The 15,551-nt window shown below is 37.5% G+C and overlaps 1 protein-coding gene across 4 annotated transcripts in view; it reads left to right on the forward strand.

Annotated features, from left to right (window-relative positions):
* The window catches only part of LOC101742530 (cubilin), a 114,311-nt gene that overhangs the window by 6,234 nt on the left and 92,526 nt on the right, over positions 1–15,551 (forward strand). For all 4 annotated transcript variants that reach the window (XM_038011585.2, XM_038011587.2, XM_038011586.2 and 1 more), the window contains exons 2-3: positions 10,489–10,540; positions 11,256–11,351. In XM_038011585.2, the coding sequence (XP_037867513.1) occupies positions 11,264–11,351 (88 nt within the window). In that variant the 5' untranslated portion in view covers positions 10,489–10,540; positions 11,256–11,263. The remainder of the gene's footprint in view (positions 1–10,488; positions 10,541–11,255; positions 11,352–15,551) is intronic.

The following is a 15,551-nucleotide window of genomic DNA, read 5'->3' on the forward strand; positions in this document are numbered from 1 at the left end:
GTGCTTTTCTTTTAAATAAAGTTTTATTGGAGTTAATTGAGCATTGCGTTCTTGTTTTAAAATTGGGCTTACGAAGCGCAAATAGTCTGTAAAAAAAAGCACTAAATTGTCGCAAATTTTTCGGATATATGCAATATACGGATTCAGAAAGAAAATTATACGATGGTAGATACGTGACGTTGAAATAATATTATTGTTTACGGTATAAAGAATATTATTATAAATAATTCATTGTTTGTGAATTTTTAGTTTTTCATCAACTATAAACATGCGTTTTTATTATAAACCTCGATCTCGATACCATAGCGCTAAAGATGAAATAAAAAAATCGAAAAAAAAAAAACTGACTTTTGTATTTTCCTGAAAAACTTAAGAATCTAGAATATTAAATCGGTAAAGGTAAAACAAGGTATTTATATGAATAAAACTACTTTTACCGTTAAATCTAGGGTTTACTGCTGTACCGAAGAAAATATTAAAAGTATATAATATGAATATTAAAAAAAAAAAATATTGCTTACATGGACAAGCTCACAGCCCACCTGATGTTAAGTGGTTACTGGAATCCATAGACATCTACGACGTAAATGCACCGCCCACCTTGAGATGGAAACTCTAAGGTCTCAAGTATAGTTACAATGGTTGCCCCGCCCTTCAAACCGAAACGCATTACTGCTTCACAGCAGAAATAGGCAGGGCGGTGGTACCTACCCGCGCGGACACACAAGAGGTCCTACCACCAGTAAAAAATACTTCTATTAATATTTATATAAATATTTCCCAAAGTATCCACCCCACTCGTACACAAGGCTTTTTACGCCACGGACTGTACAAACTACTGATTCCCCTTCTCCCCTTCGTAACAGTATTATAATGTCTACCTTAGCCTTTCAGTAATAAAAACTGTTCCTCAATTAATGGCTTTAAGTAAAAATTTCCTTCTGAAATGAGGATATTAGAAATAAACACATGTTCCGTATTCTTGTTCTATAAATATATACTAGAAAATTTCCGGCAGGCGGCGGCAGGTAGCTTCGGATTACCTCTCCTTGGCGCTTTTGAAAGCGTTTCGTAATATATTTCAGCTAAGATTCCCTTCAATAATTTTCACATACATCTCATCAGAGCTCGAGTATACAAACGAATGAAAATTATAATATTTGAGACGAGAAGCTTTGACGGGAGCTTCTCGGAATTTCGTGGGACGTAATCTTAAGTATTCAACAACGTAGGTATTATGTGCCGTTAAGAGATGTACTTTGGAATTAGTTTGCTCCTCAAACAAATTATTTTTTACAACGCGCATCAGTGAAGATATACTTATAAGTAGTGTTCGTCCAGTCATCAAATCGACACGTCATCTCCCGATCCACTAACGGTGCTTTTAGGTACCCCAAGCACCGGTCATCGTTCTCGTCGAACCCGGCACTTGCGACGAAGGGCTTGAGGAGTAAATTAGCCCACAGACACAGCCCACTGAGTTTCTCGCCGGATCTTCTCAGTGGGTCGCGTTTCCGATTCGGTGGTAGATTCTGCGAAGCGCGGCTCTTGCTAGGGTTCATGTTAGCGACATCGTCAGGTTTGAGCAGCGTGAGTTCACCTACTAGCCCGATAACGCTGACATGGTCTCTCTAGACCAGGGGCTCCCAAACTTATTTCATCTACTGCCCACTTTGAAAATAAATTATTTTGTAGCGCCCCCATTTTTTCACCTACTTAAAAACTGCTATAGCGAGAGCTCAGTCGGTGAGTCTAAGAGACCTCCTAGATGAAATTACAAATCGCCTCACAAGCCTCTACACAACGCCCCCATTTTTTCTGGGTCTCTTACCGCCCCCCTTTAGGCATGCAGCGCCCACAAGGGGGCGTTATCGTCCACTTTGAGAAAGGCTGCTCTAGACCATCAGCTTAGGTAGGAAAAAAAGAAGTTAAAATAACTGAAACCAAAAGAAAGTTAGATTCGTTGTATGCATCACATTTTCTCTTTATTTATTATTATTATCTTATTTGGCCTTTTTATTTTTGTGCCGTTCCGGGAATAATACTGTTTTAAGTTTAATTTATTGGTCACATTAGAGCACGTTAATAGCAACTGAATAATAAATAATATTTAAAAAAAACTAAAAAAATACCCTTTTATCCAACTACTAATCCAACTAAAATACAACAAAAAATTAGAAAATAAATTTCATAAATTTGAATTTAAAATAGTGTAAGAAAAAATGATTTTATTGTAAAAAAAGCGTGTATCAAAAGTTATAAATATTTTATGAAAAGATATGAGTAGAAGGTTTATGTAGATAATATCCTGAAAAGCACCCCACGCTTTTTTTCTAATTTATTAAAATTGATTTTCTATTTTTTACTTGGATTTTCTATAAAAGCGTAATTTTTTAGTTTTTTTAAACTATTATTTATTTTTCATTACATCAATTTACTACTACAGTGTGTTTAAGTATATATTAGCTGCTTTTAGAATATATATAGTTTATAGCCTGGTAGTTTCCCTTTATGGTCGTGACGTAGACATTCCGGATCTCAGGAAAACAAAAAATCGCTAATCCTGATTATCCTAGTAAGGACAACGGACCAAACTGTTTAAAATATTGAATTGTCATCGGTCCTTAATTATTAGTATGAGTTAATCCGACGTTTTGAAGAGGGTCAAAATCATGTTCAAAGATTCCGTTACATACTACGTATGAAGCTAATAAAAGCGTATTAAAAATAAAATCAGTTGGTAGCACTCAGTAGAGAAAGGTACCGAAATGTCTGGTTTGTGCTTGTTTATGTATAGAACTACAGGATGTGTTAAAATGGTTCTTGAAAGGACATCAGTAAGCCGATGCAACTGTGTCGGTGTTCGAATCCCGCAGACAAGTACCAATTTATCTAATGAAATGCGTAGGTACTTAACAAATGTTCACTACTGACTTCCACGGTAAAGGAATAACGTCGTGTCATAAAAATCAACAAACCCGAAAAGAATTTTTTAATTTTTGTAATTACTGATGTTAGAACACTTCAATAAAGCGGCACGACACGAGAACCCTCTCATCGTGGCCGCCGGTAACTACATTCCCGATCCTGCGGACCGAATGGAAAGCAGTCGACGTCGCCCAAAACACGTCATCTCGAATCCTCCCGATCCACTAACGGTGCTTTTAGGTACTTCAAGCACCGGTCACCGTTCTCGTCGAACCCGTCGCTTGCGACGAAGGGCTCGACGAGTAAATTAACTCTCAGACACAGCCCACTGAGTTTCTCGCCGGATCTTCTCAGTGGGTCGCGTTTCCGATCCGGTGGTAGATTCTGCGAAGCACGGCTCTTGCTAGGGTTCGTGTTAGCAACGTCATCAGGTTTGAGCCCCGTGAGCTCACCTACTAAAGTTAGGGTTACGCTGACATAGCCCCTAGGGCTATCAGCTTAGGTAGGATCTTGTGAGTCTGTACGGTTAGGTACATTACCACCATCCAGCCTATTTCTGCCGTCAAGCAGTAATGCGCTTTTGTTTGAAGGGTGGGGTAGCTGTTGTACTGTTAAAACTGAAGCCTTAGAACTCTTGCCTCAAGGCGGGTGACGGAATTTACGTTGTAGATGTCTGCGGGCTCCGGTTACCATTTACCACCAGGTGGGTCGTGAGCTTGTCCACTCAAAAAAACGTACACGTAAAAGTTTCAGGAAAAACAGTATTTATAAAAGTGTAAAACGACTTGATGACGTAATTAAATTCGACCTCAAATATCAAGATGGCTGTGTTTTTGTAGTGATATTTCATGTAATAGCATAATTAATTACACAAATAAGAACAATAGAGAACTAGATATAAGTAATTGGCTTGTTTTAGACAGACATATAATTTGATGTGACACTAAAGGTCCTATTGTAGCATTAATTAAAAATTAACAAAAAAATTGAAGAAAATTATAATGGATGTCTTATAACGATTCTGAATAGAATTTTTTCTTGAGTTTTTTTCCTTAAACGCGAAATAGAAATATTTTTTGAAAGAGAAATATACGGTATCTAGTTAGTATAATATTCAAATGTCGACGAATAAGGCCTTAACCCAATCGCGCGTCCACGAATATCGGAATAGTGAATAATGTAATTTTCTAAATCTTTTTTTTTAAATTTATTAATTATACCTAGTCAGGTCATAAGTATATAACACAGTAAAAACATTTCTTTTAGAATGCTGGCCACAAAAAAGTTTATTGAACCCGAATTTCGAATTGTTCATGTAAATAAAAATAGTATACATTTAGAATTTTACTCATTTTTAAATATGGAGTGGATGCTTAAAGAAGACCGTGTTGCAGTTATTGCGTTGCATCGTTGCGGTTACGCGCCAATTCAAATTTTTAACATACTGAAAAATTTGAATATAACCAAAAGATTCGTTTATCGTACCATCAAACGATACAATGAAGACTCTAGTGTAGATGACAGGTCAAGAAGTGGTCGCCCTCGGTCTGTTAGGATTCCAGCAGTGATAAAAGATGTGAAGGCGCGAATTCAAAGAAATCCCAAACGTAAGCAGAAACTGTTGGCCCTTCAGATGGGGTTAAGCAGAACCACGGTGAAAAGGGTGTTAAATGAAGAAGAGGGCTTCGGGCATATCGAAGAAAAACAGGAAATCGTTTGAATGCTCGTCTAATGGACCTGAGACTGAAGAGATGCCGCGCTTTGTTGAAGCGGTACGCGGGAAAAAAATATCGGGAAATTCTTTTTTCGGATGAAAAAATTTTTACCGTAGAAGAGAGCTACAACAAAAAAAAATGATAAGGTGTACGCACACAGTAATGAAGAAGCGAGCAACCGTATTCCGCGTGTCCAACGAGGTCATTTTCCATCCTCGCTCATGGTATGGTTGGGAGTTTCTTATTGGGGCTTAACAGAGGTACATTTTTGTGAAAAAGGGGTAAAAACGAATGCAGTTGTGTATCAAAATACAGTCCTGACGAACCTTGTGGTACCTGTTTCTCATACCATGTTCAATAACAGGCACTGGGTATTCCAACAAGATTCGGCGCCAGTTCATAGAGCGAAGAGCACACAAGGCTGGCGGCGCGTGAAATCGACTTCATCCGGCACGAAGACTGGCCCTCCTCCAGTCCAGATTTGAATTTGTTAGATTACAAGATATGGCAACACTAGGAAAAGGCGTGCTCAAAGCCTCATCCCAATTTGGAGTCACTCAAGACATCCTTGATTAAGGCAGCCGCCGATATTGACATGGACCTCGTTCGTGCTGCGATAGACGACTGGCCGCGCAGATTGAAGGCCTGTATTCAAAATCACGGAGGTCATTTTGAATAAACTTTAGTGTCATAAGAATCTATGTTTTATTAAGTTCATTTTGGTATATGAATGGTTACATAATGAATAAACTTGTTTCAATTATTTTACATTAAACATGTGACAGAATTTATGACCTGACTATGTATATAGTAAGCTGTCGTAAGACATCTACCGCAGTTTTGAGAAAGACAATTTCTTAGGCGGTGCATGCACAATGGCCATTGACATGTCCATATCATTTAGTCTACAGTAGATCTTATAGATCTTGAGGCACTCTTTTTCTGAGTCTTCTTGTAGTCATTTGGTTGTCCATTAAATGCTTAGCAAGGTTATTCGGATGGGCTCCAAATCTTACACAATAAATAGGCTTTAGCTATGGTTCTAGGTGCTATCTTCATCTCCCGAGATAAAATCTTTTGCTTTCGGACAGGATTTCTTCGAATTCTTTCCCTTACTGCTTTGACCACCTTTTTCGTACGAACACTACGTGGACGGCCAGATCTTTTTCTGTCACAAACAGAGGAGGTCTCATTGCACCTATTAATAGCCCGGTACACAAACATTTTACTAATACCAAGCGTATGGAGAGTTTTAAAAATTGCATTTGGCTCCATACCTACTTTGTGTAATGCAATCACAGCGATTCGGTTCTCTTTATCACCCCACTCAATTTTAATATCGCAAAATATTGTACAACGTATTGGCGCCAAAATGAGATAACTCAATGAGCAATCATATAAAAATGACAGATTCCAAATTCAAATGTAATATTTTGTTTATTTTTAATTGTAACAGTATTTATGGCCAGACTAAGTATATGCAATAATTGCTCGTTTAAAGGTATAAGTTAATAGAATAACAATAAAAACGCTAGATTAATTCGTAGCAGTAGTTTTAATTAAGTAATACAGAATTTCGGAATAGTTTAATCATAGGTTACAGTAAACTGTGGTTTGACTATGCCCTTAGAATACTGATGTTAATGATCATATAAAATAATTATAATCATAATTAGTTCTCATCTGACCCGCCACTTTGTCATCAAAACATTGTTATTGTTTCATGCAGTCTCAATAGGCTCCACCAGTACTGTAAATCTTGTAAATCAATTTTAATTTGTCTGATTGGGGGATTGATTTGAAACTGATACTTATAGTAAGAGGAAATGGTGGTAGGTAGATAAGATTATAAGTCCTTCTTCTGGCCATAACAAGCTTTAGTTCTGGTGTGTTGTAATAATCCAATCCTGTACAGCTAAATATTGAATGGGAAAACAGATAATACTATTTGGCATAGATAGTTTGAACAATTACATTAAACAAATTAATGAGTTTGAAACTACGGATTGATTTGATTAGTTTCGCTACGTCGTAGGCTCCCTTCGTAGCAGCTACGGTGCTACATTATTGTGTAGCCCGCGGCTACGTTGTAATGACGTCCTATTATAAACTAACCAGAATTTGTATATAGACAGTGAAAACTGATGTATTGAGAATTGATGATTTGGTATAAAAATACATTTTTTTGTTTGATTTGGCACAGCTGTTTTCCGTTTTGGAGTGATGTTTGAGTTGGAATTGTTATTTAGATCTTAAGCAGTGCTGTTTTTAGTTATATTATATACTAGCGACCCGCCCTCGCTTCGCCTCGGAAACATTAAATTTTATTATTGATATCTGAGTCCCGCGATGTTAACCGCGGTTATTGTCGTACCGCGGGTGATGCCGCGGGGCGAAGCTAGTCTCAAAAATGTAGCTTAAGTTATTCCTCATATTATCAGCTACCTATCTGTGTACTACCTATCAACCTCGTCAAAATCGGTCCAGCCGTTTCAGAGATTAGCCAGAATAAACAGACAGACAGACAGACCGACAAAAATTGTAATTTTTTTATTTTAGTGTATGTACCGTATATATATGTAGTAAACTGGTGGTAGGACCTCTTGTGAGTCCGCGCGGGTAGGTACCACCGCCCCGCCTATTTCTGCCGTGAAGCAGGAATGCGTTTCGGTTTGAAGGGCGGGGCAGCCGTTGTAACTATATGGGTGGCACATTTACGTTGTAGATGTCTATGGGTTCCAGTAACCACTTAACACCAGGTAAGCTGTGAGCTCGTCCAACCATCTAAGCAATAAAAAAAAAAAAGTAAAAAGTGATTATCTCAATATTACAAACAGACACTCCAATTTTATTTATATGTGATTTCAAAATGGACTAAAATACCAAACAAGGTGTTACACTCGGAATACTGGCCGGAATGTCGAATGGTCTAATCAAGAATATTATTTGAGCGTTATGCGGCGTTTAAGATGGCAAATTCACCGAACAAAACCAGAGTTGTGGTAAGGAAATTCTTGGAATTAGCACCATGGTAACACGCCTTCGCACAAGGCGTATTGTGAATGAATTTTTGACCATAAACTCAACAATTACCATCGAGAAACTTTCTAATTCGTCAGATATGCTTCCAGTCGACTTTTTTCTTGTTCCTAAACTCAAATTACCACTTCGTGTTAGCCGTTATAATTCGACAGAAGACATAAAGGAAAATCTCGGTCAGGAACTGAATTCAACTCCGGAAAAAGCGCTTAAAAATGTATTGATGATTGGTTTATTCGTTGGTGAAAGTATTGCCTTTCTGAAGGATACATATACTTTGAAGGTAATAAAATAACTTTGGATAAATAACAAAAAAAAACAAATTTTACTGCCATTTTTCCCAATAGAATTTTTTTCCGGTACGTTTTTGACAGAGTAGCATATCACTTGTATGGTAACGACCTTCTATTTTTATCGACCTTATATTTTGATCGCTTCGTTGGCTTAGTAGTGACTATTGTACCACAGAGACCCGAACTTTGTGAGGTTTTCGGTATTTGGGGTCTGAGTGTACTAAGTCGTGGCTTGTATGTGTTTGCAACACGCATGAGGAGTACAGGACGTTTATTTATTTATTGTTAATAATAGCTAATGATAATAGCAGAGCAAGAAGTTAATTTTAGTGATAAAATCACTTATTGTATTCACTTCATTTTGTTTTAGCTTAGAATTATGCGGAACGTAACCAAGCTTGACATTATTTAGGGAATAATCAAGAAAAACAGAAAATGATATTTATTTGCTAGCTAAATAAGCCTTGTGGTTCACGTGAGATGATTCATATGAATGTCTAGGGGCTTTTATTATGTAGCTAAAATTGTCGAGTAAATTGGCAGATGAATAGACTACGAGGGCGGGATGATAAGTAACTAGCCTCTACTATTTAAAATGTTAAAATTAAAAAAATATATATCTCATTTTTAAATTTGGCCACCTGTGTTCTAAATTTGAATTCGGTGGCGTGAAAATTTTATTGATTTTTTGTCATTTGAAAATATATTTCGTCAACTGTTTTCAAAATGGATAAAATTGAACAAAGAGCCATGATAAAGTTTCTTCATATGAAGGGCATGAAGGGGAAAGATGTCTATGACGAGTTAAAGAATGTTTTGAGTAAATGTGCTCCTTCTTATACCACAGTAAAAAACTGGGTGGCTGAGTTTAAACGCGGTCGTTCATGTGTCCAAGATGAAGCCCGGATGTCCAAAAAGCGTCACGACTCCGGAAATGGTCGTGAAAGAACATGATATAGTTTTAACAGATCGACAATTGAAGTTATCTTCTACAGGTATCTCAAAAGAACGAGCACATCATATCCTAAGTGAGGAATTAAATATGAAAAAGTCATCGGCCCGTTGGGTGCCGCAATTGCTTACGCACGATCAAAAGAGGATTCGGGTGCAAAACTCAAAAGAATGTCTGGACCGTTTCAGAGTAACAAAGCCGATTTTTTACGTCGATTTGGAACAACAGATGAAACATGGGTTCATTATTGTACGCCAGAATCAAAAACTCAATCAAAACAGGGGACGCAATTGGGATGCCCGGCTCCAAAAAAAGCCATGGCTGTAAAGTCGGCTGGAAAAGTGATGGCTTCCGTCTTTTGGGATGCAGATGGGATCTTGATGATAGATTACCTTCCTAAAGGTCAAACGATTATTGGAGAATACTACGCTAATAGATAGTTCTAGATAATTTTCATCAATGTATTCAGCAAAAATGACCAGGTTTGGTAGAAAAAAAAAATCTTCCACCAAGACAACGCTAGGGTTCGCACATGTGTTAAAGCTATGGCAAAAATCAACGAATTGAAGTATGATTTGCTGCCCCACCCATCTTATTCGCCTGATCTAGCGCCATCAGACTTCCACTTATTCCCTAAGCTCAAAACTTTTTTGGGCGGACAGAAATTTGCCACAAATGATGAAGTCATAGCCGCTGTAGAGGAGTATTTTGCAGGCCTCGAAATAAATCATTTTATGGAAGGCATTACTGCTTTAGAACGAAGATGTAATAAGTGCGTAGAGGTTCACGGAGACTATGTCGAAAGATAAAATTAATTTTATCACGGAAAGTTAAGTGTTTTATTGTTAGGCTAGTTACTTATCATCCCGCCCTTGTATCACGTAATTGTCGTCCGAAGTAAATATAATCATTAATAGGGTGTCAATTTTGACGACACGTATTGATGTATTGACGCGCAAGTAACTGTTTTTCTTTTTTTCTAACACGTGTTTGTTGCTAACACGAACCCTAGCAAGAGCCGTGCTTTGCAGAATCTACCACCGGATCGGAAACGCGACCCATTAAGAGGATCCGGTGAGAAACTCAGCTGTGTCTATAGGTTAATTTACTCGCCGAGCCCTTAGTCGCAAGCGACGGGTTCGATGATAAGCGATGACCGGTGCTTGGGGTACCTAAAAGCACCGTTAGTGGATCGGGAGGATCCGAAATGACGTGTTTTGGGTGACGCCGACTGTTTACCATTTGGTCCGCAGGATAGGCTATGTAGTTTCCGGCAGTCACGATGAGAGGAGTCTCATGTCGTGCTGCTTTATCGAAGTGCCGTATTGATGCCGACTGTAGATACTTCCCCATGGACTCTAGGTCCAGGTCGTCGTGCAGGTCGATGTTCCTGATGAACCACGGCACTTGCGGGCCGTGTGAGCGAACACTACATTTGCATAGGTCATGACGGGGCGCAAGTTACTGTGTGTTCAAAAGACTGCTATTATAGTGGCACGCTTACAGTTTTGACGCTTACGTGAGGTTCGAATTAATCGAATATCTTTTTTTTTTGTTGCAGGTGATCAGCGGTGGCCAAATGCTACGGCACGAACACACATGCTGACGATATGGTGAGTTAGCATGCTATTTAAATAATAAGTGGTTCGTTTTTAATAATCGTTAATAAATTTAATAAATATTAAAAATAGTTCTACTTTTATTAAATCAAAGATACGCTGTTAAATATTGTCCAATTTAGATCATAGCAGTATTACGTACATTTTAATATTTTAAGTCAGCGCCATCTATTTTTCAAGGGAAGAACACACTTGCGAACCACTAGCGGTAGTTTCCCTTTTCGCCATGGTCTAGACTCCACCCAAGAGATGGCAGCACCAACATTTAAAAGTTAATAAGAGTTAAAGCTTGCTTTTTTGGATTTTTGAGGACAGGTAACAATGGTGTATACGTTATTATTTTTTTAAGCATTCAAGTATTAGTTTATCTTGGTCCCTGTATTCTTTGGATTTGTATTGTGGATATTTAAATACAGAATGAATAAAGTCGTGCAATTAAATGAAGACACGAGTGGACGAAGGGGTTAAGTACCATTTTTAAGATTTTTGAGTTTTTACATTGAATGAAGGTGTTATATGCCTATTAACCATATTAGACCTTAGAACTCCGGATTTAAAGTCTATTACAAGTAACAAAAGTATGTTGCCCGTTTTTTCAAAATTAACAAATTTTATCATCCAATAATAATACTGCATTTCTCAAGTTCATTGTTTAATTTAGTTCACTCATTATTTATCGTAAGTCACTGAGAGCATTTTATCTGCGCAGGACACAGTATGGCCGCGGCATATAGTCTCAACTCGGTCGGAAGTCTGTCGTTGTCACTACTATGCCTTTTCGCAACAACCCTACAAGTCACAAGCGGTGAGTAAGCCTTTTAAGCTAATACAAACTTTAGGTATCTTCTACGCAGCAACTAAATTGTACTTACAGACAACTGACTACTCCTTTCACCATGCCCGGTGCCTATAAAAATACATAAAAAAAAAACATATTCAGTAAATGTATACGACGATTATTTTACACGCTATGCATCACATCCGGTTCCGGATTCATTGTTTTTCTAGTTTCAGTTTTTCTGTTCGACATGTCAGATTACTTTTTTTTTTTTAATAAGAATTCGAATCTCACAGCCTTATCTAAAAAAACAAGATTGCTTCTTATAATATGTAGTATAGTTGTTTTAATTGGTAGGTATATAGTGACGATATTTAAAAAAAAACTTATGTCGTTGCTCGAGTGGTGAAAGTAGGTGTTGCTCTTCTCATACATCGGTTTGTTTTAAAAACGGTTAAGCTTAAAAAATAGTAGATCACATATTGCACGGTTTCATAGTAATTTTCTGCTCCTATAACACCGGAATCAAGTTGATTGCGTCCTCAACGGGGGTCCAGTGATGACGTAAATTGGGGTTTCATATTGTGATGTCTACAAGTTCCGATAGTCGGACGACACCAGACGAATTCTACTGCCCATCAACAGTCCAATAGAAAACATGGCTGAACTTTCAAACATTAATGAGATTAATATCGAAAAACATTATATTTGCGGTTTCATTACGTGAAAAAATTTAAAACAAATCTCTTGAATTAGGGAACGATTAGTTACTAATGGTCAATTACTGGTGGTAGGACCTCTTGTGAGTTCGCGCGGATAAGTACCACCGCCCTGCCTATTTCTGCCGTGAAGCAGTAATGCATTTCGGTTTGAAGGGTGGGGTAGCCGTTGTAACTATACTGAGACCTTAGAACTTATATCTCAAGGTAGGTGGCGCATTTTCGTTGTAGATGTCTATGGGCTGCAGTAACCACTTCACACCAGGTGAGATGTGAGCTCGTCCACCCATCTAAGCTATAAAAAAGTTACAAGCTACCACGAATCAAGAGAAAAACAAACTAAGTCTTGTAAGTACAATAATACAGCAAAATATTGAATATACCATAATTTCGACAATCTAATATGTTTGTAGAAATACTATCTATGAAAAGGTTTGTATTTTAAACAAATTCTTAATTGGATCTCTACTGATACTTTCCCGGAAGTCAGGACATTTGTATCTGTGTAGGTAGCATGGAAGCGGTGTCGTCATCTCATCCCGTCCTTTTCTAACGCGCTCGTAAATAAATCGTTGCATTCCTTTCTATTGCAAGGCGATCAATAAGGAGCCGATCAATAAGGACTCGAGATTCTAAATTCTCGTGTAGCCCGTTTTTTTGTATTAGGGATGACTTTTTGTGATCTTTAACGGAATATGCGATTTATAAATATTTTTTTATTCACTCATTACTTGTTCTTATTTTATTCGACGCCTTTTATTTTTATTTAATGAAAAGGCGGACTGTGAGAATAGAAAAAACACTCATGATATTTAAAGCTACTCTTACCGTGTCCTCGATAACTGTATAGTATTAAAAATGTTTTAAAATAAAATTAAAATAATAAACGTTATAATTAAACCGTAAAAAAAGCTTTAATTTTGTATCTACGAATCGCGAAAACCGAAGAACTGGTGGTACGACCTTTTGTTTACTGGTGGTAGGACCTTTTGTGTGTCCGCGCGGGTAGTTACCACCGCCCTGCCTATTTCTGCCGTGAAGCAGTAATGCGTTTCGGTTTGAAGAGTAGGGCAGCGTTGGAACTATACTGAGATCTTAGAACTTATATCTCAAGGTGGGTGGCACATTTACGTTGTAAATGTCTATGGGCTCCAGTAACCACTTAAACACCAGGTGGGCTGTGAGCTCGTCCAACCATCTAAGCAATAAAAATAAAAGAAAATACTCGTGTTATTTTCGTATTAATATTAAAACAAAAACCTCTATGTATGGCTCTGTTGTGATTACATGCAAATGACACTTGAAATTCCACATTAAAAAGAGACAAACGTATAAATCTGTTGAATTTAGTAATTTAGTAGTTAGAGAGAATGAGATAGAAATACTTATGAAGGATTCCTCTTCTGAGAGCTAACTGCGAGTTTTTTAACGTTCTCGATATCGTAAAAGTTAACCCAGTTTTGTATGCAGTCGGAACAGCGCCCCTAGCGGCAAACGTAGGCGAACGATCGCATTCCATACAAATATGAGCTAACTTTTACGCTATCGAGAACGTTAAAAAACTCGCACTAAGCACACTGCTGCGCGTAAACTTTACACGTGTCTTTTTACTAAACCATCTATCGAAATGAATTTTCATTTGTTTTATTTTATGAATTACATACTATACAGAGCATTTTAAATGTTTTTTTCGATTTACGGGCAAGGTGTTGCTATTGTCGAGAGTTCTTTCAAAATTTAAGTTATGAAGTCGTCGTGGCCTAAACGATAAGACGTCCGTTGCATTCGTGTCGTGCGATGCCGAATCCCGCAAGCCGGGTACCAATTTTTCTAATAAAATACGTACTTATCAAATATATATATTTGAGTTCCACGGTGAAGAGATAACATCGTGTAATAAAAATCAAACCCGCAAAATTATAATTTGCGTAATTACTGGTGGCAGGACCCCTTGTGAGTCCGCACGGGCAGGTACCACCACCCCGCCTATTTTTGCCGCGAAGCAGTGATGCGTTTCGATTTGAAGGGTAGGGCGTTGTAACTATACTGAGACCTTAGAACTCATATCTAAAGGTCTATGGTGGCATTTACGTTGTAGATGTGTATAGGCTCCGTTAACTACTTAACACCAGGTGGGCTGTGAGCTCGTTCACCGAACTAAGCAATAAAAAAAAAAACAAAAATTGATAGGGCAACATTTATTAGTAACCAAACCATAGTTCGTAATTATCCCATTCCAGCCCATCAATCGCTAAAGCTGTCTGAATAGAACAATTAAACTCTGCCTAAGTTTGTTACAATTAAATTTGAACTGGAAAGTTTCTGCTTAATGAATTAATTGAAACAAATTGAGTATTAACTTTATTCAATTAGAATACAATTGGAACTCTGGTGGCTTTTAAAGTGGGTGGCGGCATTCACGTTGAGCATTGATGAGCTCCGATGCCCGTAGGATTAGCGTGCCTAAAATAATATTTTGTAATCTCTGCGTTATAAGCATAGTTCACTCACACAGTGAATTGATTATTTGAATTATGCGGTTATTTAGTTTATGGAAGATGTCTAGTGTTTTTTTTTATTACCTTTATAGGCATAAGAGCATACGGCCCACCTGATAGTGAGTGGTTACTGTAACCCTATGGACGTCAGCAATGCCGGGGGCAGAGTCAACCTGCTGCGTACCTGTGTTACTATCAACAGTATCAACGCACTCAGATGATGCGTGAATCGACTAAAGACCGAATGGTTTAATGTTCTAAATGTAACAATTGAATCTATTTTAAAGGATTGGATAGCGATGGTACCAAAGCCGTTGGGAATAACTGGAAACCGCTTAGCATTAGGTGGGGCAGAATCTGACCGTGTTAGAATAGAAATAAAATATATAAACAATATTAACATTTGTTTTTGTATATGACTAGAGCCAGTGAGTTACTATTACTAGATATCTTATTCTGCAGTTGTGGTACCTGTGTGTGTATACTCAATTTTATGGATTTTTAACTTGACTTCTATACGATACTTAAACGTTGAAATATTCCTAACGTGTCCGACAGAGATAAATCGCACACCTTAAGACAAATTTAACATTTTCTCCAAAAAGGTGAAGGGCCAAGCGATATTGACTGCTATTTGGTTTCAATAAGGACGCGAGTCGTAAATGAGAGCTGGTTTCATCGAGTTTGCGAAGCGAATTTCTCGTAGGGTAGTTCGGAAATAGCTTAAGTTCCGCTATTTGTGTATACTATGTAGCGTTTTGGAGTTAATATTAAAATTTATATAAGACTTCAACTAGATCGGTTTAGATATTTGTTTTAATGTATAATAATATATTTCTTTTAGACCTCAGTAATCTTATACCTTTAAACGAGCAATTCTTGTATATTAATATATATGTATATAATCTGAATCTCGGAAACGGCTCCAACGATTTTCATAAAATTTAATATACAGGGGATTTCGGGGGCGATAAAACGATCGAGCTACGATTTATTTTTAGAAAATGTTG

The sequence above is a fragment of the Bombyx mori genome, chromosome 6, assembly GCF_030269925.1.
Source record: "Bombyx mori chromosome 6, ASM3026992v2".
Taxonomy (NCBI): Eukaryota; Metazoa; Arthropoda; class Insecta; order Lepidoptera; family Bombycidae; genus Bombyx; species Bombyx mori.